This window comes from Camelus bactrianus, chromosome 9, assembly GCF_048773025.1.
Source record: "Camelus bactrianus isolate YW-2024 breed Bactrian camel chromosome 9, ASM4877302v1, whole genome shotgun sequence".
NCBI lineage: Eukaryota > Metazoa > Chordata > Mammalia > Artiodactyla > Camelidae > Camelus > Camelus bactrianus.
The window spans coordinates 9,916,881-9,944,537 of NC_133547.1; the positions used below are offsets into that span (position 1 = coordinate 9,916,881).

Genomic DNA, 27,657 nt, shown 5'->3' on the forward strand with positions numbered 1-27,657 from the left:
GGGATGTGGTCACAAAAGAACACACAGGAAGATTCTGGGGAGTGGCAGTTTTCTCTCTCGGTGTGTGGTGATTTCATGGAGGTTCACAAATATAGTCACTTGTCCAATATATAGCTCTATAGTTATGCACTCTCTGCACGCATGGTATATTTCATACCAAAAAAATTACTAATGCCAACAGTAAAGTCAAGGCTAGAGCCCAGGTCTTGGGACTCTCCGAGTGTGGCTTTTTAATCTTTGGTGACAGAGATCAGAATACTGGCTACCTCTGGTGTATCAACTGGGAGAGGGCACAGGAGAACCTCTTGTGACAATGAAGGTGCTCAATGGCTTGCTTGAGGTAATGGTCACACGTGTCTATACACAGGTAGGACAGCATCAAGCTGTACTCCTAAGAACTGTGAACTTTACAATGTATGAGCCAAACCCCAACAAAAAGAAACAAAATACAAAATACGACATATAATTAAGTGATATCATGTCTGGGATTTGCATGAAAATAACATAGGAAGTGAGAAAGTGGGAGGAGGCACAGGTGAGATGCAATTAACCATGAGCTGGTATTTGTTATATGGGTACATGGAGGTTTATTGTATTCTTCAGTGCACTTCTGTTTGTTTGAAGTTTTCCATGATAATAATATGTATACAAATGTATGTATGCATGAATAGATAGATGATAGACAGAACACATACCTGTTGAACCCAATAACCCAGGCACTCCCTCCCTTCAGAATTCAGATGCCTGCCTTCTCTCGGTGATCCAGATGGTCCAATGCCTGGATCATGCACACACTGTCCCTTTCCTAACATTCTGCTGCCCTCCCCGGATTAATGGAAATGGGAGCCTGAGTCAGGACCAAGGACAGATCCACAGCACTGGGTCTCAGAACCACAGACAGCAACTCAACTCCTATAGGTGGGACAAAGGAAATGAGGAAATGACATCCTTCCCATTTCCAGGACAGTATGGAACAGGGTGAGAGGGTAGAGTTGAAGGAGAACCAATCAGTACTATTGAATAAGAGCATTCCTTCAACAAACAGCCAGTGAGCATCTCCGATGCGCCAGGCACTGTTCTGAATGCTGGGAATGGCAAGATCCCTGTCCTGAACAATTAGAAAAACAAGAAAACAGGATCATTTGAGTAGTCCTGAGTGCCATGATAAAGACAAAGCAATGAAATATGATATAGGGTTATTTATGAGGTGGGAGGAGACCATTTTTGAAGAGGTGGTCAAGGAGGAGACCGTATCAAGCAGCAAATGGATGAAGGAAAGGCATGATCCATGAGTAGACTGGAGGTAAAAGCACACAGGCTGAGGAGAAAGCAGGCACCAAGACCCTGAGGCAGGAAAGGGCAAGGCGTGTTTGAGGAGCAGCAAGAAGGCCAATGTGGGGGAGCAAAGTAAATGGAGGGGAAAGTGGCAGGAGGGGTTTGGGCAAGATAGTAGTAGACCAAGACACACCAAGAGCAAGAGATAAAGAGTGATAGGAAAATATGAAAGACAAGCAGAGACTGAAAGAGTCAAGAAAGACTAAGAGGCAAAAAGAGAGAAGCAAAATGATACTAGCTGCAATTTAGAAAGTGCAATTTCTACTATCTATTCCATTAGCTATTCATATATACATATTCATATATACTTTTATTATGGAAACTTTTAATAAAACATAAAAGTGAACAGATGAGTATGATAACTTATTGTTACTATTGTGTATTATTTCTCAGGATTCTGAGGGTTGACTGGGCACTTCTTCTGGTCTCTTCAGAGGTCACTCAAGCAGCTGAATTCAGTTGGGGCTGGACTGGGGCTTTTGGCCAGGATGCTTTGATCCTCCTCTGCAAGGCCTCTCCATTCGACCAGTCGGGCTTCCTCACAGCATGGCAGTCTTAGAGTTTGAAGAGAACAAAAGCAAAAGCTTCTAGATCTCTTAAGAACTGGAATGGGAACTGGCCCAGCAGCATTTCTGCCACAACCTATTAGTCAGAACAATCCAAAAGCCAGCCAGATTGAAGGAGAAGGAACAAAGAGCCTACCTGTTGGTTGGAGAAGCCACACATTGGCACAGAGAGGAGGAATTACTGGAACCAGCTTGGGAGACAATGTACCACAAGTGCTTACATATGCCAGGTCCTGTGCTGAGGGATCCAGATATTCCACCTCACCTAATCCTCAAACAACCCTGTGAAACAGAATACAAGCATCCCCATTTGACAGGTTTCACAGGGCACATAGGGATAGCAGAGCTGGACATGAACTTAGGTCTGTCTCTAAATCAGGCTGAACATGTGTTATGTTCCACACAAAAATATAAAGTCAGTGGCCATGGTCACACTAAGGTTTGACTCAACTGACCCAAAGTCTCTAGACACCCAGATTGTGATAGAGCTATACATATATATTTTTTCTTTCTTTTTTTTCCATTTATTTTTTTTAATGGAGATACTGGGGATTGAACCCAGGGCCTTGTGCATGCTAAGCAGGCACTCTACCACTGAGCTATACCCTCCCCCCAAAATATATATAAATTTAACCTAATAAAATACATAATTTTTAATTGGTGGGGAACACGGAGATACAAAGAGAAAGTAAAAACAGGCATGCACTTGGAGACAAAGACCAGGGAGACAGAAACTAAGAAGTAAGGCCAGTGAGATACAGAAAGAGAAGGAAAGACTCACAGAGAGAAAAGCAAAAGGGAGAGATTGACAGAGCCACAAAGTCTCCATCCTTTAGCCTGACAGCTCCATGGGAGCAGGGGTTTTATCTGTTAAGACTGTATCCCCAACGCTTAAAGCAGTACCTGACGCTCCATCAATGCCCGCCAGAAACGAGGCTAGACAAGCAGAGAGCCTGCAGTTCCAAAGACACCACCAGGTGGCAGTACCCCAATGCCCTGAAGCCTCCAAACGGCTAAATCCAAAAAACAGCGGTGGAGGATTTGCTGCCACAGACCTCAGACTTTCAGGATGTCTTCCCCCAGGGGCTGAGCCACGCCTTTCCCTGAACAACCCTGGGCCATGAGTGACCTTTCCGTCTGAGACACCCTCTTCACCCCTCCGCCACCCTGCCTAGTTAAACAACTCTTTGTCTTTGGCCCCTTCCGGCTGGGCCCCAAGGCATCTGGGACATTTCCAGGCCCGGAGATGGGGCTGGGATGAAGGTGGGGCAGCTGGAACGAAGCCAAAGGAAAAGTCTTAGGGACTTTGGAATCAGTTCTTCTAGTCTTCCTGGACCAGGAATAGGGGATTCAGCCCCTTATGCCTCAGACCCAAGAGTCCAGGCCCACAGCCCCTCCTCCCCTCAAAGTCCCATTCAGCTGCCCCACCCCCTCCTCTCGGCACAGGGGTCCCCTGGTGGTCCCCCCTCCCTCTTTTCCAGAGACCCCTCTCCCCCTCCACTCCCTACTCCAGGATTGAGACCAAGACTGAGTCACAGGAAGCGCTGGGGCCCTGAGTCACCCTCTCTGGGCTGGAGGGAGCTGGCTCTGGAGCCGCGTGTCCAACCAACTGACCCACACAGCCCAGAACTTCCCTTTGGAGGCAGGTGCCCTTCCCACTGCGACCCCATTGCTGCCCACCCTGGCGTCTCCCACACCCAGCCTTCACTCTGTTTTTCTCTTTTAGTCATGATCTCTTTGGAGACAAAATTTCCCTCTGCTCTAACTTCCATGTCTTCATTCTGACTCCTGCTTTCTCTTTACCTCTGGGTTTCTTCTGTCTCTGTCTCTTTTGAGATTTTTAAAAATTTTCTCTCTCTCCTTCACCTCTTCCCCCACCTCCTCTGTCTGTCTCCCTCCCTCCCTCCCCTCTGGCTACAGAACTCAAAGTTTCCCTCTCTCTTCTGTCTGGGTCAGTTTTTCACAGTTGCCTGCACTGAAGCACAGAGGCTGTGGAGGGCCTGCGGCTGGTGGTCTTGTTCTGTGGCTGCTGACCCTCTCAGGCAGCTGCACTCTGCGTCTCCGGTCCTTGACACCTGAGCGAGGCTGGAGCGCGACTGGAAGGGGCTAGGCTGTCCCCCAGCTGCGCTGGTGAACAGGAGAGGGAAACGGAGGCCGAGGTCAGCTTAGAGACTCTCAAAGAGAGAGATAGAGAGAGGCCCAAAGGGAGACCTAGAGGCAGGGAGAGAGCAAGACAGAGAAACCGCGTCACCGACAGAGAGAGAAAGACCTAGAATCAACAAGAGATGCAGATACGAAGCACTAGAGACAGAGAGAATGAATAGAAAAGAGAGCACAGAGATGGAGATAGAATCAGAGAGCGAGCGACAGAGACGGGAGCACAGAGACAGAGAGCGAGGAACACAGAGAGGGACAAGGGGGCAGAGTCAGTGCCAAGGAGAGAGAATGAAATAGAAAAGCAGAGATAGAGACAAGAGTTGCTGAGAGCCAGAGAGGCACAAAGAGAGGCAGAGCCAGAGAGAGAAACGGACACAAACAGACAGAGAGATACTTAGAGACAGAGCCAGAACAGACCGAGGGAGACAAAGGCATAAAGGAGAGGAAGACAGACAGGGTCAGAGACAAGGACGAACCCAGAGGCTTCCAGAGCAGGAAAGACTGGGGTGAGGCCCCGAGAAGGTGAGAGGAAGGAGAGAGGCACAGAGAGAGGGAGAGACAGATGGGCGGCATCTTCTCCAGCAGATATGCGAGCGACGTCCAGGAGTGTCTCCATCACTCTCCCACTACCGCATCTCACCCCGAGTGGGAATCACATTTGCGCCATGGGGCGGGGCCCCAGCATAGGTTGTTTTTGTCACTGGGTGGGTCTATGTGTGCGGTTTGGTGTCTCTGGGTGTGTCTGTGTGGGTTGCGTTGGTGTGATGCCAGGCATGCCTCTGTGTGTCTTATTGCGCTGTGGCTGGCGGGTCCACGTTCCTGCATGACATATGACACGGGAGGGGCGAGGAGTTACATCCGTGTGTTCCCCCAAGAGTGGTGTCCAGAGGGCCACCGGTGACACCATGCGAGGAGTTTTGTGTCACTGCGCCAGTGGGTCCCTGTGCATTGCTGTAAGACGGTTTTGATCTGTGTCCAGGTGTATGGTGTGTACGGGTCCGTATGTGACTTCTGTGCTGCTGCATGTGGTCACACGCTGTGTCGCTGTGACTTCTGGGAGTCACCAGGCATCACTCTGCATAGTATTTGCTTTCCTGCCTGTCAGTGTGTATTGTGTCTCTTTATGGCATCGTGTGTGTAAAGCTGTGTATCACTCAGGGATGTGACCTGTGTCTCCTTTGAGGTACCTGTCCATGTCAGGGGCTGCTCCTTTCCCTGCCAAGAACACAGCCCAAGTACCCACACTTGGAGTGTTGTGTTTGCAGGGCTATGGATCTCACTGTACCAGAGGGTGTCTCCTGATGCAATGTGTGGTGCTGATGCAGCTCTAAGTGTCGGCTGTGTCACTGGGTCGCATCTGCTGATTCGTGTGACACGTGGTGTTTGTGAAAGGCTGTGCTGGCAAGACTGTATCAATGTGTTCTGCGTCATTTTGTCTTTGCATATTACTCTGTATATGTTGTGTTTGTGTGGCCACCCGTGTCGGAGTGTGTGGTGTCCCAGGCCGTGTGTAGGTGCGGTATGTGTTGTCAGTCTGAGGCGACGGTGCCTGATTTACTCTGTGCACATTGCTCTTGGGCATCGGGGTCCGTGTAGCTTGTGCCTGGCCCCGTGGGGCACCATTCTGGGTTGTGCCACGTGATGCATCAAAGTAGATCAGAATGTCTTACATGGGGCAAGTGCTACTGGGGTTTCTGTGTGTCACTAAGCCTGTAGGTCCCTACATGCATCCTTCTCTCTGACTGTGTATTTGAATGGTGTTGTGCGCCGGGTATATGGTGTGTCGAGGTGAATCCATGTGTGTTGTGAATCATTTTATGAACACTTGTGCTGGAGTCACCGTGTGCCATGAAGTACGTCTGTGTGTTCCTCTACATGCTGAGTGATTGGAGGCTGCCAGGGGTGTGTCCTTAATTGTATGTTTGCACCTGTTGGTTATCATTCCATGGGAGTGTGACATCTAGGTGCTATGAGTGCCCTGTTCACAAAGATATGTTGCATGTGGCATTTGGATACTGCTAGGTCAATACAGATTGTGTGTTTGTGGAACACATGGTATCTGTTGTTTCTGTGTAGCTATGAATTGGCATCACCCTGTGTGGCGTCTCAGTGTGGCCATTTGTGTCTGAGGAGGTTGTGCCAACTTTGATTGCAACGTGTGTGCCTGTGTGTGGACAGTATTTGGGTGGCCATGTGTGCCACGGGGCGCTGACTGCCTCGGCAAGTGCTGGCGTGTGTCACACCATGTGTGTGGTGTCTGGGTGTGGCTGTGGGTTTCAGAGCTTGCCGGGAGTTGTGAGTCACCCAGTGTAGGTTGTGTTGTGTGCTCATGGGTGTTAGGTTCTGTCTCCGGCCACGCTGTGTGTGAGAGTGTATCACCCAGTGTCGCGTGGTGTCTGGGTGTGGCCTGAGTGTAGGTGTGTATTACACGCTGCAGACGGTTGTGTGACAAAGCCCATTGTGTGTCAGTGTGTGTCTTCATCCACGTGAACGCACGCCTCTTCCTTGCTCGGCCCCAAGACACACCCCAGCCCCTCCTTAGTCTGAGAGGGAGGGTTGGGGAGCCTCCGTTCTGCCCAGGGGCCTCCCCAGCACCTCCCCGCCCTGCCCAGCAGTCACCACCCCCCAGAGGGCACAGGCTTTGCTGTGCCTCAAAGCAAGAGTCCAGAGCAAGAGAGCAGTGCAGGCCAGGGACCTGCAAGCCACAGTGGCTGCCCTTTGCGTGCTGCGAGGTGCGGGACCCTGGGCAGGAAGCTGGCTGAGCCCCAAGACCCCGGGGGCCATGGGCGGGGAGCTGGTGCCGGGCCTGGGGGCCCTGCGGCGGCGAAAACGCCTGCTGGAGCAGGAGAAGCGGCTGGCCGGCTGGGCACTGGCACTGGCAGGAATCGGCATCGGACTCATGGTCCTGCACGCGGAGATGTTATGGTTTGGGGGGTGCTCGGTGAGTGGAGGCTGGGGCCTGAGACTGCTGAGTCTGAGGGAGGAGGAGCTGGGGACTGGGATTCTGGGGTCTGAGGGAGGAGGGGCTGGAGACCAAGATTCCTGGGTCTGAGAGTGGAGGAGGCTATGGGCTGGACTCTTGGGACCTAGGGAGGTAAATGTTTGCAGCCCTCTCTGCAAAAGGAAGGGAATAGGGGTCACAGAGTGTCAGTCTTAAAGGTACTGCAATTAGACAGTTGGAGGTCCAGGACCCCTGCAGACCAGGGTTGGCTGATAAGATACTGGAGATTCCCAAGAACAGATTAGTGGAGCAGTAACCCCAGGTTCAGGGAAGGGGGTGGTGAGAAGAGAGATTAAGTTCTTCCAGTAGGCAGCAGTTCCTTGGTCCTTATCTAAACTCTAACGTTTACCCAGTATCTCAAAAGCAAAGGGCAGAAACCAAAGGACTGGCTGGAGTGGGGATGGGAAATGGAAAACAACCAGCCCCCACCTCCCACTCCCCTTTCTCTATCATTAAGCAGCTCAGCTTCCCCAGAATCTACAGGCTGGGAAATAAGGGAGAGGTAGGTTTATAGTAGCCTGGACTCCTGGGTCCCAGGGGAGGAGGGGCTGGGGGGGTCCTGACTCCTGAGTTTGAAGGAGGCTTAGAGTATCTTTAGGGGAAGAGGGACTGACTTTGAGGCTAGTGTGAGTGGGGAAGGAAAGAACAGATGGGGCCCCAGGACAGGTTTGAGCAGGCTCCCAGCACATTTCAGCCCCAGTCCAGGCAGCAATGGGGGCAGATGAAGGACCCAGGTCAAAATTGGTGGCTTAAGGACAGGACAGAATTACTCAACAGGAAAGGAGGGGTTGGGGATCTGTCTGGGGTAAGGGACCAGGAATTGGACTGGTTGGGGCACACTGATTTGAGGACTGAGTTGGGGGATTCCTGGGGACAAGGCTCAGGCTGAAATTTGCAGGTGGGACAGGAAGACAGCTTGGAAGTGACCGGAAGCCACACGGAGGGTCAGGGCAGGCTGGCTTCCTCTGGCTGGGTAGCCAGGCGAGGGCAGCGGGCACTGAGGGGGCGGGGCCGCTAAAGCCCTTGCCAACAGGAAGCCCATGGCTGGGCCGACCCACCGCTCCCATGCTTCAGTGCCCCGCCAGCAGGGGAGGTGAGGACAGAGCTTTGGCTGATGGGAAGGATGGGGGGTGGGGTGGTCTTTCTTTCGCCACCCTGTCCCCTGGCCCTCTCACCTCCCATGGCTGCCTTCCCTCCACCACCTGCCAGGCTGCTGCCTCCGTCCAGCAGTGGGACTCTGAAATCTGCTGCAGCTCTCTGAGCCTCAGTTTCCCCAACTGGAAACTGGGGGTAAGGGTTGAAATACATGCTTCCTCAGCCCCCTTTCTGTGACAGCCTTGACAACATCCATGTCCTCTCTCTACCTCCATCGCAATCTAATGGCTCATTTTGCTGAGATCCAGGCACCTGCTCACCAGAGGGGAGGGACAGGGGCAGAGGCAGGTGCCAAATCCCACGGGTGCAGGGGAACATGACGGGGATATCAGCAGGGGTTGGGGAAAAGGGGAGGATGGAGAGAGGGACAGAGGCAGAGACTGAGAGAGACAGAGATACACAGAGAGACAAAGACAGAGAGAGACCAAGACACAGATGCAGTGAGAGACAGAGTGGTACAGCCACAGAGAAAGGGGTCTAGGATCTGGGGCAAGAGGAACTGGAAAGGAGATAGGACCACCAGAGAAGTGGATTGGGGAGTGGGGAGGGGGTTGTGTCTAGTGGGGTGTTGTTTGGGACAAAACAAAGAAGACAGGTAACTGCGGAGCCATGGAAGGATGAAAGGGGGGGGAGGGCTAAGGACAAGAGAGGACCATTGTTCAGGGAGGGGGGGTAGGCTCCCTGGGGCAGGAAACTGGCCCTCTTCCCCTGCAGAGGCTGGCCAGGCGAGGGGAGCTGGCAGCCTTTTAGGAGAAACAGGTGCTGAGCTCCGTGTGGGAGCCTAGGTGGCCCCTTCGTCCCCAGACCACCTCCCAGGCAGGAACCCCCCCCCAACACCTCCTAGGGAATCCAGCAGCCCCAGTCTCCTCTAAATCTTTCGCTCAAGAATTCTAGATTCCTCTAAGTTACTGTTACACAAAGAGAGGGAAAAAAAACTTCCCGTGGTTTCTGGAGGCCATGTGCTTCCGGCCAGATCTGTCCTGGGCTTAGAGCCAGGAGGGAGGGCAGGAGGTAGGTTGCGGGGGCAGGTGGAGAGGAGATGCACAGGGCAGGACTGGGGGGCCCTTCTCAGAGCTAGGCTCGGGTCTCAGGGACCCAGCTCCCTGGATGAGGGCAGTGGAGGGTGTTACTCATTCCTTGGGGATTGGGTGGGGGGGATTCAGGGGGACTTGAAGTTGCTCTCTAGGGCAGAAACCAGTTGAGTGGGAAGGGAAGGGGCGGGGTGCTCTTTAGAGACTAAACGTCTGTTTCTAGACACCCCTTCACACACACACACACACACACACACACAAACTGAGGAATTACTTTTGACGGGGAAGGGTATGGGGATTTAAGAAGGAATGTGCGTTTCAAGGCCTTTCCTCAGGCGTGTGGTCCTAGAAGAGCTGAGGAGGAGGGTGGATACTGGCATCTAGGCCAGGGCTGTCCCAGTGGGAAAGAAGAGGGTGCTCTCCTTGAGGACCAGATGATGGTTTTGAGACGTCCCCAGACCTGAGACATTGGGAGGAACTGGGTTGGGGATTAAGAAACTAGGAAATTGGGGATTGAGAAGGGATGTGGGTTTGGGAGGCAGGTAGAGGGAACTGACCTAGGATCTTACCCCTTTTTCTCTCCCTCCCGACAGTGGGCGGTCTACCTGTTCCTGGTTAAATGTATGATCAGCATTTCCACGTTGTTGCTCCTATGCCTTATTGCGGCCTTTCACGCCAAAGAGGTCCAGGTAGGGCAGGCCCAGCCCCTGAGTCCCTTCCTTGCTCCCCCCTGCCCCCACCACACCCTGTTGGCTCACACTTTCCACCTCCTGGGCTGAGTAATGTGCTTCCTCCACCCTGCAATGCATCCACACCCTCATCCACCCGGAGGGGATGAACCACTGACAGACAGACAGAGCCACCTGGAGCAGCTCTGACCTTTCTCCACCTGCTGCCCTTGGTCTCACCTTGCACTCCTGTAGATGCTGAGAGTTCCTGCCCTCAGGCAGACTCAGGCAGGGCACAGCCTCCCAGATCTTCCTTCTGCATCCTTGAGTCCTCACCTATTCCAGTCCCAAGCAACCCAAGATCCTAGTTGTGTGCCCACAGGTCCTTCCCTACACCTGAGCTCCCAATAACCCACCCCCAAACCCAGGAGCCCTTCCCACCCATATCCTGCCTCCTATCTCATGCCTCACTGGACACTCAGCTCTCTACCCTTTCCCCTCTCATCCCATCCCCCACATCCCCAATCACATTGCCTGCCCTTCTTTCCCCCATACCTTTGGGTATAAAATGCGGGTTATTGGCCATGTGAGGTAGTGCCCCTTGCAGTGCCTGGCACACAAGTGGCACTCAATAAGTACACATTATCATTAATAGCAGTTATTTGAGCCCTGGACCTCAGTTTCCACATCTATAAAATGGGGATAAGGATACTTTCAACCTCACTGACTTGTGTGCAGTCACAACCCATAAAAGGGATGGAGCAATGCCTAGTACCTCCAAAGTGCCCCATACATGCTAACTATTGTTTTTACTACTGGGATGACTGCAGTTACTATAGTGTCCCCCCAAAAAGGAGCAGGACATGGCTCCATGGATGTGGAACGTAAGCTCCAGGGAGGCAGGGTTTCTGTTCTGTTCGCCCACATCCTCGGTATATAGAACAATGTTGGCACACGGTAGGCACTCAATAAGTGTTCCTGGGCTGTAAGCTCTGGAAGTGGGTTAAACCTAGGACAGGGGAGAAGGTGGAGAGATGTCTTCCTTCGGTCCTGCCCTGCTCCTTCCCCACCCTCCCCAGCCCCATGCCCTGGCCTTGCTCTATCCCCTCTCGTGCCCAGCAGGCACACCCCCGTTATCTTCCAGTGCAGGCTGGGGAGCGAGCACCTGACCTTCGTGTGACCCCTTCTCCTCTCCGTCCGCCCCCTCCCCGCAGTTGTTCATGACGGATAACGGGCTCCGGGACTGGCGTGTGGCGCTGACCGGGCGGCAGGTGGCGCAGATCGTGCTGGAGCTGGTGGTATGCGGGCTGCACCCGGTGCCTGGGAGTGGCCCGCCGTGCACGCTGCGTTCCAGGTCCCAGCAGACAGCGGTCCCGCAGTCCTGGCCGGGCTTCCTGGGCCAGGGGGAGGCAGTGCTGTCACTGGTCATGCTGCTGCGCCTTTACCTCGTGCCCCGCGCCGTGCTCCTGCGCAGCGGCGTCCTGCTCAACGCCTCCTACCGCAGCATTGGCGCGCTCAACCAGGTCCGCTTCCGCCACTGGTTCGTGGCCAAGCTGTACATGAACACGCACCCCGGCCGCCTACTGCTCTGCCTCACGCTTGGCCTCTGGCTCACCACCGCCTGGGTGCTGTCGGTGGCCGAGAGGTGAGGGTGCTGGAGGGTGTGGAGTGAGGGTACCTGGAGCATCTGGAGGAGCCACTTGGGGAAAGCTATCTGTCCATACTCTCACCCACTGGGGTGGGAGGACACCACAGGGCAGCCCCAGACCCTTTCCTCCACCTGCAGCCTCCAGTCTCCCCAGACACACACAGACCCCAGGAAGCCCTGCCCTTCCTGCTTTCAAACCTCTCCTACCTTAGGTTTCCAGGCATCTGTTCAGTCTCCAAAGCTAGGCGCTGGGGCCTGGCCAAGGGCTGCATCTGCACTGAAGAACCGGACACCTTTTCCGAATTAGCACAGATGCACCGTAGGCACTCCGGGTGACCCGGGGGCTGCTCTGGAAGGGACTGCCCTGCAGGGAATTGGTATGGAATTCCAGGCTGCCTGCTAGACTTTGACCTGGTGCTGGGCCTGTACCTTTTCAGGGCCTCCATTTATCTTACAGGTAAAGAAATCAGGGGTAGTCTTGGCCAGTGGTTCTCAAAGTGTAGTTCCAGGACCAGCAGCATCACTTGGGAACTGGTTGCATATCCAAATTCCCAGGCCCCCATCCAGATCTATGGAATCCAAGACTCTTGGTGGGAGGGGCCCAGCAATCTGTTTTAACAGTTGATTCTGATGCTGTCTCAAGTCTGAGAACTTCTACTTTAGTACATTTGATAAAGGATTCTTGAGGGGAGGTGGTGAATGAGAAGATCTGCCCTTAGATCTCTTCTCTCTGAGCCTCTGTAAAATGGGTGTCAAATTCCACCATCTTTAAAATCTCCCTGGCAATTCTAATCTTTCAAGCTTTTAATCTCATTCATCTTACAGATCTCGGTTCTCTCAGTGGGGAAATCAGTCAGGATCTGTAAGTGATCCTCCTGCTAATTCTCTCAGCTGAAAAATGGGAGGATGGGGAGGAAGTCAAATTTCTAAATCCCAAGACAGAAGTCCTCAAACTGGAATGTACTTTGGGATGAGGGGGGTGGGGCTTAGTGAAGATTCAACTCCACCTCCAGACACTAATTCAGTGGGTCTGAGGTATCTGGGGCGCTGATGAATGATGCTTTCCCTGCTTTGGTCTAACTGTGGGTCAGAGTTAGACAAATCCTAATTTTCAATCCCTTCCATGACTGCCTAAAATGTCCCTTTCTATGAAATGAGGGGGAAAGGGGGTAGAGTCCTGCCAAGCCTTTTGAGAGTCCCACCTTTCTAGTCCTGATAGGGACGTCTCCAGGTCATATCAGGGATCTGGGAGTTTTTGAGAAGTTAGAAAAAGGTGCCCTTTCCTCGGGGTCATGTAGCTTCCTGCCAGTCTGACAAGTGGCCCCCTCTAAACCCCCTCAATCACATGCCTGGCAGCCCTGGTAGCCTAGCTAAAACCAAACAGGCTTAGGAATTGGCCGGATCCAGGTTCAAATCTCACAGCAAAGAGGAAGCCAGGCGCCAAAGCCCAGTTCTTACTGGCTTTTTCTCTGAATGCTTCTTGGGACAGTGGGTACATGTTAATAAGAACGGTATCAAACATCACAGAAACCCCTGGGGTGGCGTTTCAGAACTAACCCCCACCCCTTCCCCACAGGCAGACTGTTAATGCCACCGGACACCTTTCAGACACACTGTGGCTCATCCCCATCACATTCCTGACCATCGGCTATGGGGACGTGGTGCCGGGTACCATTTGGGGCAAGATTGTCTGCCTCTGCACTGGGGTCATGGTGAGTTTACCTGTTCAGGGACCCTACCCTTATCCCAAACTGCTCATACCCTGGGCCCCAGGAAACCATGGAGCCAACAAAGGCACTCAGGGACATCCCTGAGAAACTTGGGTGTCTGTCCCTACAGTCCTGTTCCCAGTCCAGGACACAGACACCAGCCTGTTTCCCTTGAAAACCCAAGAATCCACCCCCAAAGTCCTTGCTCTCTCCAGAACCTAGGACCCCAGCCGTCATCCTCCTCAGGAACAAAGGCCCCTGACTTCCCAGCCCTGTTTCCTCCCAGGATCCAGGAATCCAGTGCAGAGCTCCATTAAGGCGTGGGTGTCTTGTCTCCCCCGCCACTTGCCCTCTCAATCACTCAAGAACCTGGTTTCTTAGGTCTAGGCTCCTCCAACATCCAGGAACCCAGTCTCCCAGCCTCCATTAGGGCGACTGAGTCCAATCATCAAAAGCAGCCTGTGTGGGCAGGCTGCCTGGGTCCAAATCCTGCTCCTGCCACTTCCTAGCTGGGAGTCAGCCATATAACCTTTCTGGGCCTCAGCTTCCTCATCTATAAAACCAGGGCTGCTGATACCACTGTCCTCCTCATGGGCTTCCTGAGAATATTAAATGAATTAAACCATGTAAAGGGTCTAAAACACATAGGAAATGCTCCATAAATGGGTCACGGGGTAGGGATGGTTGACACTGTTATCGTAACTGGTTCCAAGCATCCAGCTATCCCTACCCCAGCTCCTGTGTCCTCAAGGATGAGGCAGAGGCTCCCCAAGCCCCAGACTCAAGCCTCCTCCCAAATCTAGACAACCACTCCCTTCCCTTCAGAGACCCAGGCCTCCAGTTCCCCCCACCCAGCCTCTATCCCCCTCCAGTACCCAGCCCCCAATGCCTTGGCCTTCATGTCCCCATGAGATCTGGCTCCCCTCACCCTCAGGGATTCAAGCTGCCCTCCCCTAGCCCTGTTGTCGTCCCAGGAAGGACATGCTGAATCTTCCAGCCCTGGGTCCACAGGTGCTGGATGGGGTGGCAGGGAAATGTGACAACTCCCCCTCCCCACCAACTGGTGAGCCTTTCCAACTAGGAAGTGGGGCAGAGGCTCAGCCAGCACAACACTCCCAAAGGGTCAGGGACCCTCAGGGCTGCCTGGGACCTCCTGTCTCATTTGAAAAGGAGAAACTGAGACAGAGACAGAGAAAGTGACTTGCACTAGAGCCCACAGCCCACTCCTGGCCCAGAGGTTCCATGGCACAACGGAATAATAATGGCTACCTTCCCCAGCTTCAAAATAATAACAATAACAATAACAATAATAATAGTAATAATGGCTAACTTTTATTGGACACAGACTCCGTGCAGTCCCTGCTCTGACGACTTTCCAGGTGTTAATTTATGGAATCCTCGGAGTAATAGTGTGAGGGTGTGTCCATTTTACAGATAAGAAACTCAAGATTAGATAACTTGCGCAGAGCTGGACTTGGAACCGAGGCAGTCCCCAAGCCAATGTTGGTAACTGGTAAATGACAAGCCAGTTCTGATGGTCCAAAGCGGAAACACATAGGGTGGAGGAAGGCTACAAAGACCGATTCCAGCTCCAGGGAGAGTGAACAGGTGCTATAGAGCAATGGGATTTGATGGGGCCTTGAAGGACCAGAGGCCTTGGGAAAAGGAAGGGAAAAGAGTGACTGTTCAGACCAAGGTGCTCAGGCAGGTGAGAAAGAATGATGCTGAGGCTGAGTTGCCTGGGAGGGAGGCTGGGCAGAGAAGGAAGAGCAGCCTAGACCTTGGAAGGCCTTAAAAGCCTCTCTATGAAGTTTGCGACAGTTGGAGCCTAGGAGATTCATGTGACGGGGGCAGGGTCATAATTGGGTATTAGATCTCCCCGGGGTTTGGGTGGGATAAGGAGGAGGCTAAAGAATGTCCAGGAGGGAAAGGACACAGCAAGAGCAGGGCAGAGGCTGTGGAAGTGGGAAGGAGGGGGAGGGACACCCTTGGTGACCTGATGGCCGGCTGGGCTGTGGGGAGGAGGGGGTCCCACAGGAGCCAGAGCTCGGCCCCTCACTCAAAACCAGCCCTTCTCTCCTATCTCCAATCACACTCTTAACAAAAGAGGCCAGTCTAATGGTGTAAAAGCCACACCCAGGGGTTGGACCCCAGACATGTAATTTAGGATCCTGGCTCTGCTTGTCGGAGCTGTGAGACCCTGGTTCTCTCTAGGCCTGTATGCTTCTCTGTCAACTAGCGGTGGTCATGCCTGCATCTGTGGCTGTGGGGAGGGCTCAAGGGGAGAGAGTTGGTGGCACATGGCTGCCCACAGAGCCCTACTGCTCTGCTGTGCCCACAGGGGGTCTGCTGCACGGCCCTGCTGGTGGCTGTGGTGGCCCGGAAGCTGGAGTTTAATAAGGCAGAGAAGCATGTGCACAACTTCATGATGGACATCCAGTATGCCAAAGAGGTGAGGCTCAGCGCCCAGGGCACACCCCTCCCTCAGTCTCGGGAGGCCCCACCCCCGCCCTGTCTTCCCAGAGCCCCAGGGGTCCATCTCCATCAACACTGTGCCGCCCACCCCCAGATGAAGGAGTCAGCCGCCCGGGTGCTTCAAGAGTCCTGGATGTTCTACAAACACACGCGCAGGAAGGACTCCAGACCTGCCCGCAGGCACCAGCGCAGGCTGCTGGCTGCCATCAACACGTGAGGGCCTGTGTGTGCATGCCGTGTGCATCTGTGTCCGCGTCTCCTCCTCTATGCACAGCTTGTGTGTCCGAGCAGGAATGAGTGCCCAGGTTGGGATGCCCACGTGCGGGCCCACCTGGACCTCACACTGACTCTGTGTGTCTGTGACAGTTCAGTTTGCATGTCTCAGAGGGCCTGGGGGACTGGATGCCTGGGCCTCTACCTGGGAGGTAGGCTCACAGGTGCAGCCACCCTCTCCCATCCCTTCAGTTCTCTGGCTTTTCCTCTTTGTACTTTTCTCCGTGGGTCTCTCCTCCCCTCACTTCACCCCGAGCTAGGGCCACTTCTGATCCCCCATTTCCTTGTCCTACAGGTTCCGCCAGGTGCGGCTGAAACACAGAAAGCTCCGGGAACAAGTGAATGCCATGGTGGACATCTCCAAGGTACCAGGATCCCCTGAATGGGGGTCTGGAAGAGGGAGGTTAGGGGCAGCTGGTAAGGAAATCTGGCCTGGGAATAGGGACCACTGGCACACACAGGCAATAAAGGTTTGTGGTTGAATGAATAAGTGAATGAGTGAGTGAATGATGCAACAGAGTTCCTCCTGTAAGATGCAGCTTCCTCCAAACTTAAAAGAACTTGTACAAAGAACTCCAGTGTTTGATGTTAAATTATTTGCACTAGGCGGATACAAAAATTCCTTTCAACTACAACTCTTGTACAACAATAAAACCAAAGCAAATTGACAAACCAAGTTCAAACATAAAGGGCAAAGCAATAAAATGAAAATTAACAGCCCCGACACACAAAAGGGTGACACTGTTTCGGGAAAACTCAATCTGTGCTGTTACTGTGAAGACGGGGCCCCAGGCCCTGGGTGCTCCTATCCTGGGCACCCTTGCCTGGCCAAGATGTGAGTCAGCTGGCCCTCCCTGCTGGGGCCACTTGACTCTGAAGTGCTAGGAGGAGGTGGTGACGTCAGCACCCTGCCCTGTGGCCCCACAGCTTGGCTCACTGAACCTCTTGCTAATCCGGTAGCCTTTGTTTTTTTCTCACTAGTCCGCGACAATTCAAACAGTGGCCCCTGGCACCTGTGCCATGGTAAACACAGTCCCAGATGCCGGCCCCTGAACTGCACGGCAGGCCTCCGTGAGGCAGTGGTGGCCTAGATGTGCCGGAATTGGCAGGTCCTGATTTCCAAGGCTATCCATCCGGCCCAAAACACGGAAGTTAAGAGTTCTTATAGAAAGCTCGCACACCCTCAAGGATGAAGCTGTGAATCCTAGTTTGAGAAGGCAGGGGACACGGATTGTGTGGATTGTGAAGCCAGGAGGTCATCAAGGCTACAAAGATTTAAGTGAGCACCTACTACGTCCCAGGGCCTCCCTATTCTAGGTGCTGCCTTGGGCGTGTCCTTTAACAGCTCCAGGCCTGTTTCCTCAGCAGTTAAAAATGGAAACAAGATTCTCGCTCCCCTCACTTTTAGGAGGATTTTAAACTATATATGAGAAGCACTGGGCCAGGTGGCTGGGATGTGGCAGGAATGGTAACTGCTTTTATTGGGCATAATCCCCAAGAGCCTGTAAGGGTTTAGTCAATGCTGGTTCTGCTGCCTCACCCCACAGGGCGGGAGGGCACCTTCCCCAGCCCCCTGATCCCTCCGACCTCTCCCTGCCCAGATGCACATGATCCTGTGTGACCTGCAGCTGGGTCTGAGCAGCTCACACCAGGCCCTGGAGAAGCGGATTGACGTGCTGGCAGGGAGGCTGGACACCCTGACCGAGCTGCTTAGTGCGGCCCTGGGGCCCCGGCAGCTTCCAGAACCAAGCCAGGAGGCCACGTAGCTGGTGAGGGGGCTGGGACTTGGGCAGGAGAGCATCCTGGAGGAAGGATGCCTGTGGCTGGCACCTCACATGGCTAAGGGTGTGGGAGATGGGGATCCAGCCACTCTTTCTCTTCTGCTCTGGCTCTGTCTGGAGGAAAGGACTCCAAGTTCCGGGCTGAACTGGCAGCAAAAGAAGCAGACATTCCTTCTGCCCTCCGCTGACCATCAGTACCCTCTCCCTCTCTCTTTGCATGGTCTCTGTCTCTGCCTGTCCCTGGACATGTTCTCTGGCTCTGCCCAAGTGCCCATCCACACCCTTGTCTCTTGGTATCAAGACCACCTACCCTCCTCCTCCACCCACTGGTTCCTGTCTGTCTCTACTTCAGTGCCCCGGCTCTGGCCCTCCCTCTGGTGTCTGGCCTGCCTGTCTAGCCATTTCTCTGTGTCTCCCCAGGACCCACGGAGGAAGAACCAGACTACTTTCCCCAGGACTGAGGTCAAGGACATTTTCCCTGCTACTCCTGACGCAGCCCCAGGCAGAAAGCACCTCAAGTGTGAGGATCTAAGGGGGCCCCACCTTGGGGTGGGCTGACTTGCTGCTGGCTGCTGGAGGGGACACTGGCTGAAGGAGGGAGGCCATGGCCCAACCCCCACCGAGGCCCCAAATGGGAAAATGGTCACCCCTACCCCAATACCCTCGACAAAAACACCCTCAGTCTGCTGCTACAGACGACCACCTGCTTTCAGTGAGACGTGGAGTTGCCTGGGAGCTGGGACTCCTGGGTCCCAGAGGAGGAGGGGAGTGGGGGCGTCCAGGATCCTGGGCTGCCTCAGTCACCCGCTGGCCGGCAGAGCCAAAGGAACCAGGCCTGAGGCTGGGATGAGGTGGGAGGCAGCGTCCCCTGGTGGGAGAGCGAGGAGGACACCATTTTTCCAGAGCAGCAGAGAATTACCTGTCTGGATAAGGTGGACTGGGGGGTGGAGGGTGCATTATTTGTAATAAATGTTAAAGTCAGAAGTTACTGTTTCTTTCTAAACATAACCACACTCCAAACAAGTAGATCGGCCACTGAAAGGCCCTTGCCCTCTCTTAACCTGTTTCCTCATCTATAGAACAGAGGCCTCCAGAAGTGCCCTCCCAGGTCTGCAGGCTAGTGAGTCCTCAACACCAGCCCCCTGCCTCGCCCAGATCTGAGGTTAAGAGCAAGGGCTTCCAATTTAGACAGATCACAGTCCAAATCCTGGCTCTGCCATCCACTGGCTGTGTGACTTTGGGCAAGTGGCTTCACCTCTCTGAACATTTTGCCTCACTTGTAAGATGAAGCCAACCTCCCCATGGGACTGCTGTGAAGATTAAAACCAGGAGTGGCACAGCGGGGCAGCGGGGAGGTCAGGCATTTAGTAAGAAGCAAATCGAAGTGAGATACTTAATTGTTTTTATTATGCTATTGATTTTCAGACACAAGGAATGCATGGCGGCCCTTTTTCTTTTCTCTGCTGCCTTTTTCCCTCTACTCATATCCACCAGAACCTAGACGACAACTCACCCATCAGGAGACTTAACAGGAACCCCAGACCATCCCATATACTCCTTTCGTATCTGCTGGGACTCAGACAGGAAAAGGGGAGGTCTATTGTATGCCCAGCTCTGCGCTCTCTTTTTATAAATCACCACCCCCACTCCCTGCCCCACTCCATCCCACTGTACAGACACAGGAACTGAAGTTTCAAGAGTAGGGCCAGAAAAAAGTAAGAAAAATTAAAATAATTTAAAAAAAAAAGAGAGAGACAGAGAGAGAATCTGGGCTGCAGGGCCCAGATTCACACCCATCTCATTCTGCTCCTGAGCCCGCCTTCTCTGCCCTACTTGAGGTGAGTCACAGGCAGAGTGGCCTTGGACCCCAGACCTAGGTCTCCCTTCCCACCGCCACTTAGTTCCATTTTGAGAGGCTGACTCATCCTCACTTCCTTTGATTTGTGGGGAAGCCCAGGCTGCCAGTCATCCCCTGCTGAGCTATCTTTGGATTTCCCTGCAGGTCCACAGCCAGCCTTGCCCCTCAGCCCCCAGAGCTAAACTGGGGCTTATGCCACCCACTCCCACTGATTGCCCTTCCTCTGGCCGCCAGCCTATCTGGGGGGGAGAGTCAACGGGAACTAGACAGGCCCTCCAAAGATATTTCCAACACCCTCCCCCTGCAGTAAGGCCTCCTCAGTGTTGCCAGATCCCCTGCAGACTCATTCCCTTCCTAGTCTACTCTGCTTCAGCTGGTGAACTCCTTCCTACTTCTCCTTTGGGTCTTAGCTTAGACATCCCCTCCTCCAGGAGGCCCTCTCTGAAGCTCCCAGAGCCCCATGAACCTGCCTCTATCACAAGAATATTTACTGCACCAAGCCCCATGTTAAGTCCTTTATATAAATGATCTCACAGAACCTCTGCAAAAGGAGGTAAGGTGGGTATTACTGGTCCCATTTGACAGATGAAGAAACTGAGACACAGAAATTAAGAAACCTGCCCAAAACCACAAGAAAGAGCCGGGGGAGCTGGGATCTGATCCCGGCAGCCTGGCTCTGGAGCGCCCCAGCACTTAGCCAGCTGCCCATTCAGACACTCGGAGATCATTACATCCAAGATTTTCATTTTTGTTCTTTATCATGTCTTCAATGTCAAGGGCCTGGCGTATGCAGAGCCTCGGTGAATAGCACTGAATGAACACGCTGACCACCTGGGATGGCCAGAGGCTCATCACCTGCCACGTTAGTTTCGCTGAGATGGGAACTGGTTAGAGGGGGCTTTGCCTAAGTGACTAAGGGCACATGCAAGAGAGCTCCTGTTCTGAATTATCTCGGATCCAGATTCACCTCCCTGCCCCCATTCTCCACTGTGGGGCATGGGTCCTGATCCCCACCCCTCAACCTTTGCTATCCCCTCAACCAACTGGCACTTCTTGAAGGCCCTGCACCAGGGGTGGGGGCTGTAGGCATGAGTCGGAGGGCTCCGTCCTTGAGGGACTCTGTCTCACAGTGATTTTGGCCATTTCTCTCTCCTCCTTCTGTCTTGCCTCCTCTCCCAGAAGAGAACTGGGTGGAGAAAAGTGGGTCCAGAGAGGCCTGGGGCTTACCAGGCTTAGAGAGGCAGTCAGGAGCCCAGGCTCAGGGCAGGGCCTCTCCCACACATACAACCCCCTCTCCCCTGCTACATGGCCCCAGACACGACTGGGCCCTTCTCTTGCTCAAAACCTTTCCATGGCTCCCACCTGCCCTTCTGTCAAAGTCTAGCTCCTAGGCTTAAGTCACTTTCTCTTTCATTGAGACTGATTTTATATAAAGTACACAAATTTTAAGTGTAGGCTTAGTTGATTTTTACAAATGCATTCACCCAAGTAGCCACCACACAGCTCCAGCTTGACGTTTCTGGTCCCGAAAACTCTCACGTCCCTCCCATCTTGACTCCTTCTGCCCAACTTTGAAAGAACCGTGCTGCACACCTGGTACCTGCTTCTTGGGACCAGCCAGGTATGCATTTGTTTTCACTACGGGATAGTGTGAATACACCCACAGGCCTCACCTGTGGCTGGGGGTGGGGGGTAGCAGAGCAGGGGCTCTCCAGGCTCTGGCTCCAGCCCTCCTCCAGCCTCCCTGTCCTGGCTGCTCAGGATTCTGCACCCAATTCCAGTGTGTGAGGTTTTTCCCCACACCAAGCAATTCTCAGACACCACAATTCAACTTAACCCTGACACTGCCTGGAGACAGCATCAGAATCCATGGCTTAAGGGCTTGGTCTTACAGGACTCCCCCAACCCTCCCCCCTTCAGATGCCAATTGCAAATCCAGGTTGTCACCTGTGCTTCTGACCAACTGACTACAGATCAGAGGTTCCAGCAACTGGGTTTGATGAGTGGCTCACAGAACCAAGAGACACTATTTACTTACTAGATTATTGGTTTATTATGAAAAGAAGTAACTCAGGAACTACTTTAGGGAAGAGATGCCTAGGGTAAGGTACAGGGAAGGGGCAGGGAGCTTTCATATCCTCTCCAGGTACCTCTCTCTCCAAATCACACGTTCAACCAACCCGAAAGCTCTCCAAACTCCATGCTTTTGAGTTTTTTATGGAGGCTCCATTATATAGTCATGATTGATTATATCATTGACCATTGGCCCTTGATTTGCCCTCCAACCCCTCCGCCCTCCCTGGAGGCTGAGGTGCAGGACTAGGAGTCTCAACCCTCTAATCACATGGTCGGGTCCCCTGGCAACCAGCCATCCTTAGGTTACCTAGGTGCTTTCCAAAAGCCACCTCATTAACATAACAAAAGACTCTGGCATCTGTTCTCATCACAGGAAGTTCCGACAGTTTTGGGAGCTCTGTGCCAGACTCCAGGACAAAGACTAAGTACATATTTATTACAAATGACAGTATCACAGCTGCTCCTGCCCCAGGACTCCTGTTCCTTCCCAAAGACTCCTCGCTGTAACTGCACACCACTCTCGCATCCATTTTGCCTCACCCACATAGAACAAACATCGCCAGTGTTTGGCCAGTTCTTCACTGTGATCCATAATGGAAGCCATATCATCTCCATCAACACCAGACTGCACGCCAAGGACCTGTTCTGAGCATTGATGCTGTGTGGAATAGTTCCAACATATAAAGACAAGGAGAGTGGTTTTTATAATTTGGAGGGGATGTCAAATGGTAACACTTTCTTTTCTTTTACCAGGATGAGCTGGCCCTCCTTCTATTCAGGTCCAACCCCGTCTCCACCTGTACCCCGTCTGCACTTTCTCTTATCTTCTTGAGGACCCAGGTCCTGAGTCTCCTCTCTTGTCCATTTCCCCGCTCTTACTTCCATCAGCACACAAACGTGCTGTCATCCCTCTCATCTTAAAAACACGCCACTGGGACATGAAGCACTTTATATCCTCCATTATCCTTAAAGCTCCCTATGAGTCACCAAACTGCAAAACATCTGGAATTCATATTCAGAGGCTTTATTTTAGATATTGCAAAATAATCAGTGTGTGGAAATCCTTTCAAAGTTTCTATAGAACTAACTCCTGTTACGTTCAGCAAAAGGGAAGACTCTTACAGACCAAAGAGCTAAAGAAGGCAGACAACACAGAAGACCTGCTGTAAGATTTCATATATATAAAGTTCAAGATCAGGCACAACTCACCACAGTGACCAGAATCAGACCAGTGGTTGCTTCTGGAGTGGGGGAGTTGACAGGGAAAGGGCCCAAGAGAAATTGCTGGGGTGCTGGAAATGGTCTGTATCTTGACTTGGATAGTGGTTACACAAGTATATATATTTATAAAAATTCATTGACCGGTACCCTTAAGATCTGTGCCTTTTCTGTATTTTGCCACATTTAAGTTATACCTCACCAGTAAAAAGCTAAGGAAAAATAAGTACCCATAAACTTTTCCTTATAAAATCTGTATTATGATATTGAAACATTTCCATAACACAGTGACAGGGGGATAAGACAGCCATGTTTTCTTCATGGCAGACACCATGTCCACCTCCAGCTACTGCCCGTAACTCTGCCCCTTAGGTTTTGCTTGTTTTCTTGTTTTTTAATTTTTTTGGGGGGGGGATTAGGTTTATTTATTTATTTTTAATGGATGGACTGGGGATTGAACCCAGGACCTGGTGCATGCTAAGCACCCACTCTACCACTGAGTTCTGCCCTCCCCACCTGCTGCTCTCTAGTTGATCACCATCTTTTTGGAACCCTTTGTTCCCCTGGCCCCAGGTCATCGCTTGTCCTAATGTTCCTGCTCCCTGTTAGCCTCTGTCCAGAATGCTGGTCCTTTCCCTGATTCCTAAATGTGAGAGGCCCAGGGCCCAGTCTCTGCTCTTTACAGCCCCTCAGTCTGGATGGTTTCAGCAAATCCCAAGGCTTTAAATACCATCTATATATTAACAACCCCCTCAAATAGCATACTTGTATAGTTACTGATAAAATGGCAGGACAGCTGCAATTTGCCTAAATGCTTAAAAAATTAGGAAAGAAACTAAAGGAAAAAATGTGCTTATATGTATGTACCAGAAGGAAATAGAAGAAACAAGTAAAATGTAGATGACTGTCCATACTGGGTGGTGGGTAGGAAGGAGTTCTTTAGACCAAACACATACCAAGTATACACAAAGGTTTTATGGTACATTTTTAAAAATAATTTTATATGTTTTTATATATGTTTTCAAAATTTCATAATGAAAAGGCAGTAAAAATTCTGTATCTACAAACCCTGGCTTCTCCCAACTGCAACCACTTAACTGATGTCCTATGTGCACCTCAAAGTTAAGAAGTTCAAAGCTTGTCAGTTTCCCATCAAGACTACTCCTCCCCAACTTGGTAAAAAGCATCACTCCGAAACAAGGTCCTACTGTAGAGCACAGGGAACTATACCCAATATTCTGTAATAAACCATAATGGAAAAGAATCTGAAAGAGTATATATATATGTGTATGTATGTGTGTGTGTGTGTGTGTGTGTATCACTGAATCACTTTGCTGTACACCAGAAACTAACACAATATTGTAAATCAACTATATGTCAATAAAAAATTAATTAAAACAAAAGAAAGCATCACTCTTCACGCACTTGGTGGGGCCCAAACCTTCAGGATAACTTTCAAGTCATCCCTGATTCATGCTTCCTCTCACACAACCCTCTTCCTGAGTCACCATCATTTCTCGTCCGGGCAGGGACAGCAGCTTCCTCATCTTCTGCTTCCAGGCCTGCCCAGCTGCATCCTACTCTCCTCATGGCAGCCAGGACCGCTTTAGCTTTTATGTGCATAGGTGACAGTCACATGGTTCAAAAATGTAAGTCTTTAGAAGTCTTCCTCATGGTTCTGATCCACATTGACCTATAACTTTCACCCCCACATGCAACCTGTTATTACTTTTTCATGTTCACAAGGGAAGTCTTTATAAAACATACATCACAACATCCTGGTCCTTGTTCACAGCCCTCCAAAGGCTTCCTGTTACACTTGAAAGTAAATTCAAAAGCCCTTACCATGGCACATAAGAACCCCATGCAACCTGGCCCTCTCTACAGCTCTATCTCTAAATAATCCTCTTCCACTCTGCTCCAGCCACTCTGGTCACCTCGATATTCCAAGAACACCCAGGTTCACTCCTGCTTCGTGGTCTTTCTACTTACTGTTCTTCAGCATCTTCATGAAGCTCATTTCCTTACAGTCTTTCAGGCCTCTATTCAGATGTCACCTTTTTAGAGCAGCCTTCCCTGACAGACCTGTCACTCTCTGTGACCTCCATCACTTCCAATTCCTTTATCCTGATTTTTCCTTTCAAGCATCTTTTACCTGGCATCAGCTGCCCCACTACGATAATTGTTCCTAAAGGACAGATACTCTGTCCTATTCACTATAGGATCTCCAGCTGACAGCCATGCCTGGCAGATGACTGGAGTTCCATAATTCACTCAGTATATACAAATAAATGAAAGAAATGGACAGAGAAGTGAACTGAGGAATGAATAGGTCATTGGGCAATGGCTCTTAAAATTCCCAGTGCATGCACCCTTTGAGTCAGCAACTCTACTTCAAGTAAGATATTCTAATGATAATACTATCATATACATGCAATCAGATGTACAAGCATATTAATTGTGGCAAATGTTCACAAGAGCAAAAGTTCAGAAACAGCCTAAATGTTTATCAGTAGGAAGTGATTAAATAAAGTACATTCACACAACAGCATTCCATCTCACTATATAAGAGAAAAGGCAGCTCTCTGGGTGTTTGATTGCACCACTGACTCACCGCTAGGCAGGCTGCCTGTTGCCAGGGAAAAACTGTGGGCTCACCCTAGAGGCAGGCAGGCTTGGGTTTGAATCCAGGCCCTGATGCTTCCTGGCTATGGGGACTTCAGTAAGCCCTTCTCTTTCAGATTCATTTTCTGCATCTGTTAAATGAGGAGGGGAGAAGGTTGGAGTGAGGTACGTAAGCCAGAACCTAGTATTCAGTGGGCCTGTGGTCCAACGCCAAGTCCTTCCTTTTCCCTTAAGTCAAAGTTCCACCTCTGAGGGTTGCCCATATGTGAAACTGGCATGGAGGGTAACATGGGGTTGAGAAATTCAAGTAAGAAAACGATACGAGCTAACAAATGAAGATGCTTAAAAGGGACACTGACAGAAACAACACTAAGGTAGCTTGTCATGTATATCTCCACCAAACACCCAGTCTTCTGGAGAATCCATAAACAACAGGACTCTCAACTTAGTCTATCTGGTGGTTGTTTTCACTCAGCCTGTGACAGCCTGGAGATATGGTTCCACTTGGTACCTGTGCTGAGAAAATGGTAGCAGGGATGAGGCCTGGAGGGGAGGGGGCGATTCAGACTCAATCACTATCATTATCCTCGTAAACTACAAAATGACAGCACGTAGTGCTACCAGGCGCTCTTTGAGGCACTTTCACCCATTTAACTCTGCCAGTATCATCAGCCGGTGCCCCACATCTCCATTTCAGAAACAGGAACCCAAGGAGCAGGGTATAGCTCAAGTGGTAGAGAGCATGCTTGCATGCACAAGGTCCTGGGTTCAATCCCCAATACCTCTAATAAAAAGAAAAATAAGTAAACCTAATTACCTCCCCGCTACCCACCCCTCCAAAAAAACAGGGACCTAGAGGCAGAGAGGGTTAAGGAACTTGGCCAAGGTCCCCCACCATTTATGGGAACCCAGGCTCAAGCTCTCAACTCCAATGCTTTGCTGTAACAGCAGCTCACAGGAAACTGGGAACTGGTGCTCTAGGAATGGAGGAATATGGAAACCAGAGTGGAGACTTACTTTTATCATGTACCCCATTGGCTGCTTGAACTTTGTCAGAATGTACATGCATTCTGTGCTCAAATATAACTTTTAAGACTTTACTGGGGAGGGGTGTAGCTCAGTGGTAGAGTGAGTGCTTAGCAAGCACGAGGTCCTAGGTTCAATCCCCAGTACCTCTATTATAAAATAAATAACATAAGCCTAATTACCTCCCCTCACCCCGAAAAAAAAAAACTACTAAGATTTCAAATTAAAAACGGGAAACTCCCCACTCACGTATCTATGAATATATTTATACTCCTCTCTTCTCTTGAACAATCTGTCGTTCCCCCTGGCAACCAACCACCCGCTCCAGGTAAAAAGTCGCGAAGCCCTTCGGCCTGCGCATGCGCTCTCCGCGGGCGGTGCTCTGGCCTTTCGTTTTTGGCGCGCTCAGGGATCCGCCCGCAGGCGTTTGAATCTCGACTCTTTGTACTGGATCCCTCCTCCACCGCGGCCCCTGAGAGACTTACGTGGTCGTAGGGACCACTCCGCGTCTCACATGCATTCAAGATCTGACCTGCCCATCTCAGCTGCCTCACCTCCCACCCCGGTGGAACTCCATGAGTCCTAGTCAGTCTGGACCTTTCTCCTGGGGTTCCCTCGCCCTGCCCTTCAAGGTCTAACCAGACCTTCGCCCTTCCCTAAGTGATTTGATCCCCTAGCTGTCTCCCTCCACAGACCGGGACATCTTCCAGCGCACACGCCAGGTCTGACTCATTCACCACTTACTCAGCCCAGGACACTGAAATTCCTCCCTGCCGCCCCACCCGACCGCATCCCGCCAACACCACTGAGAAGGTGGGACTCGAACCTCGAATTTCCCGGGTCGCCCCCTCTTCCTCTTTTCTGTGCGCCCACTCATACCTCCAGCGAAGCGCACGCGCACTGAGGCGGAGTCGCAACGCCCTCCCTTCGCCCCTCCGTAATCCGCATGCGTGCTGCGTCCAACCATCTCCATCAGCGCATGCTCAGCCCGGCGCTCACGCTCGGTTCTCGCGCGCCCAGCTCGCGCGCCCAGCCCGCGGCGCGTGCGTAAGGCA

The 27,657-nt window shown here is 51.8% G+C and overlaps 1 protein-coding gene and 1 long non-coding RNA gene across 3 annotated transcripts; one reads left to right on the forward strand and one right to left on the reverse strand.

Moving 5' to 3' along the window:
• Positions 1 to 1,697: 1,697 nt before the first annotated feature.
• LOC123614536 (uncharacterized) lies at positions 1,698 to 27,534 on the reverse strand. Its single transcript, XR_006721941.2, has 4 exons — positions 27,429 to 27,534; positions 25,566 to 25,707; positions 2,038 to 2,183; positions 1,698 to 1,889 (listed from the first exon to the last, which is right to left on the reverse strand). It is a non-coding gene; the product is annotated as an uncharacterized LOC123614536 (long non-coding RNA).
• On the forward strand, positions 6,668 to 18,783 carry KCNN4 (potassium calcium-activated channel subfamily N member 4). 2 transcript variants are annotated; one of them, XM_010946775.3, is made up of 9 exons: positions 6,668 to 6,999; positions 9,839 to 9,934; positions 11,128 to 11,558; positions 13,138 to 13,273; positions 15,612 to 15,722; positions 15,840 to 15,958; positions 16,314 to 16,383; positions 17,620 to 17,787; positions 18,220 to 18,783. In XM_010946775.3, exons 1-8 carry the CDS (start codon positions 6,841 to 6,843, stop codon positions 17,782 to 17,784), a joined length of 1,287 nt encoding a protein of 428 aa, XP_010945077.1. In that variant the 5' UTR covers positions 6,668 to 6,840; the 3' UTR covers positions 17,785 to 17,787; positions 18,220 to 18,783. The 2 variants fall into 2 exon arrangements, with proteins under 2 accessions (XP_010945077.1, XP_074225607.1); XM_074369506.1 differs by lacking the exon at positions 6,668 to 6,999 and adding an exon at positions 7,445 to 7,561.
• Positions 27,535 to 27,657: the final 123 nt, after the last annotated feature.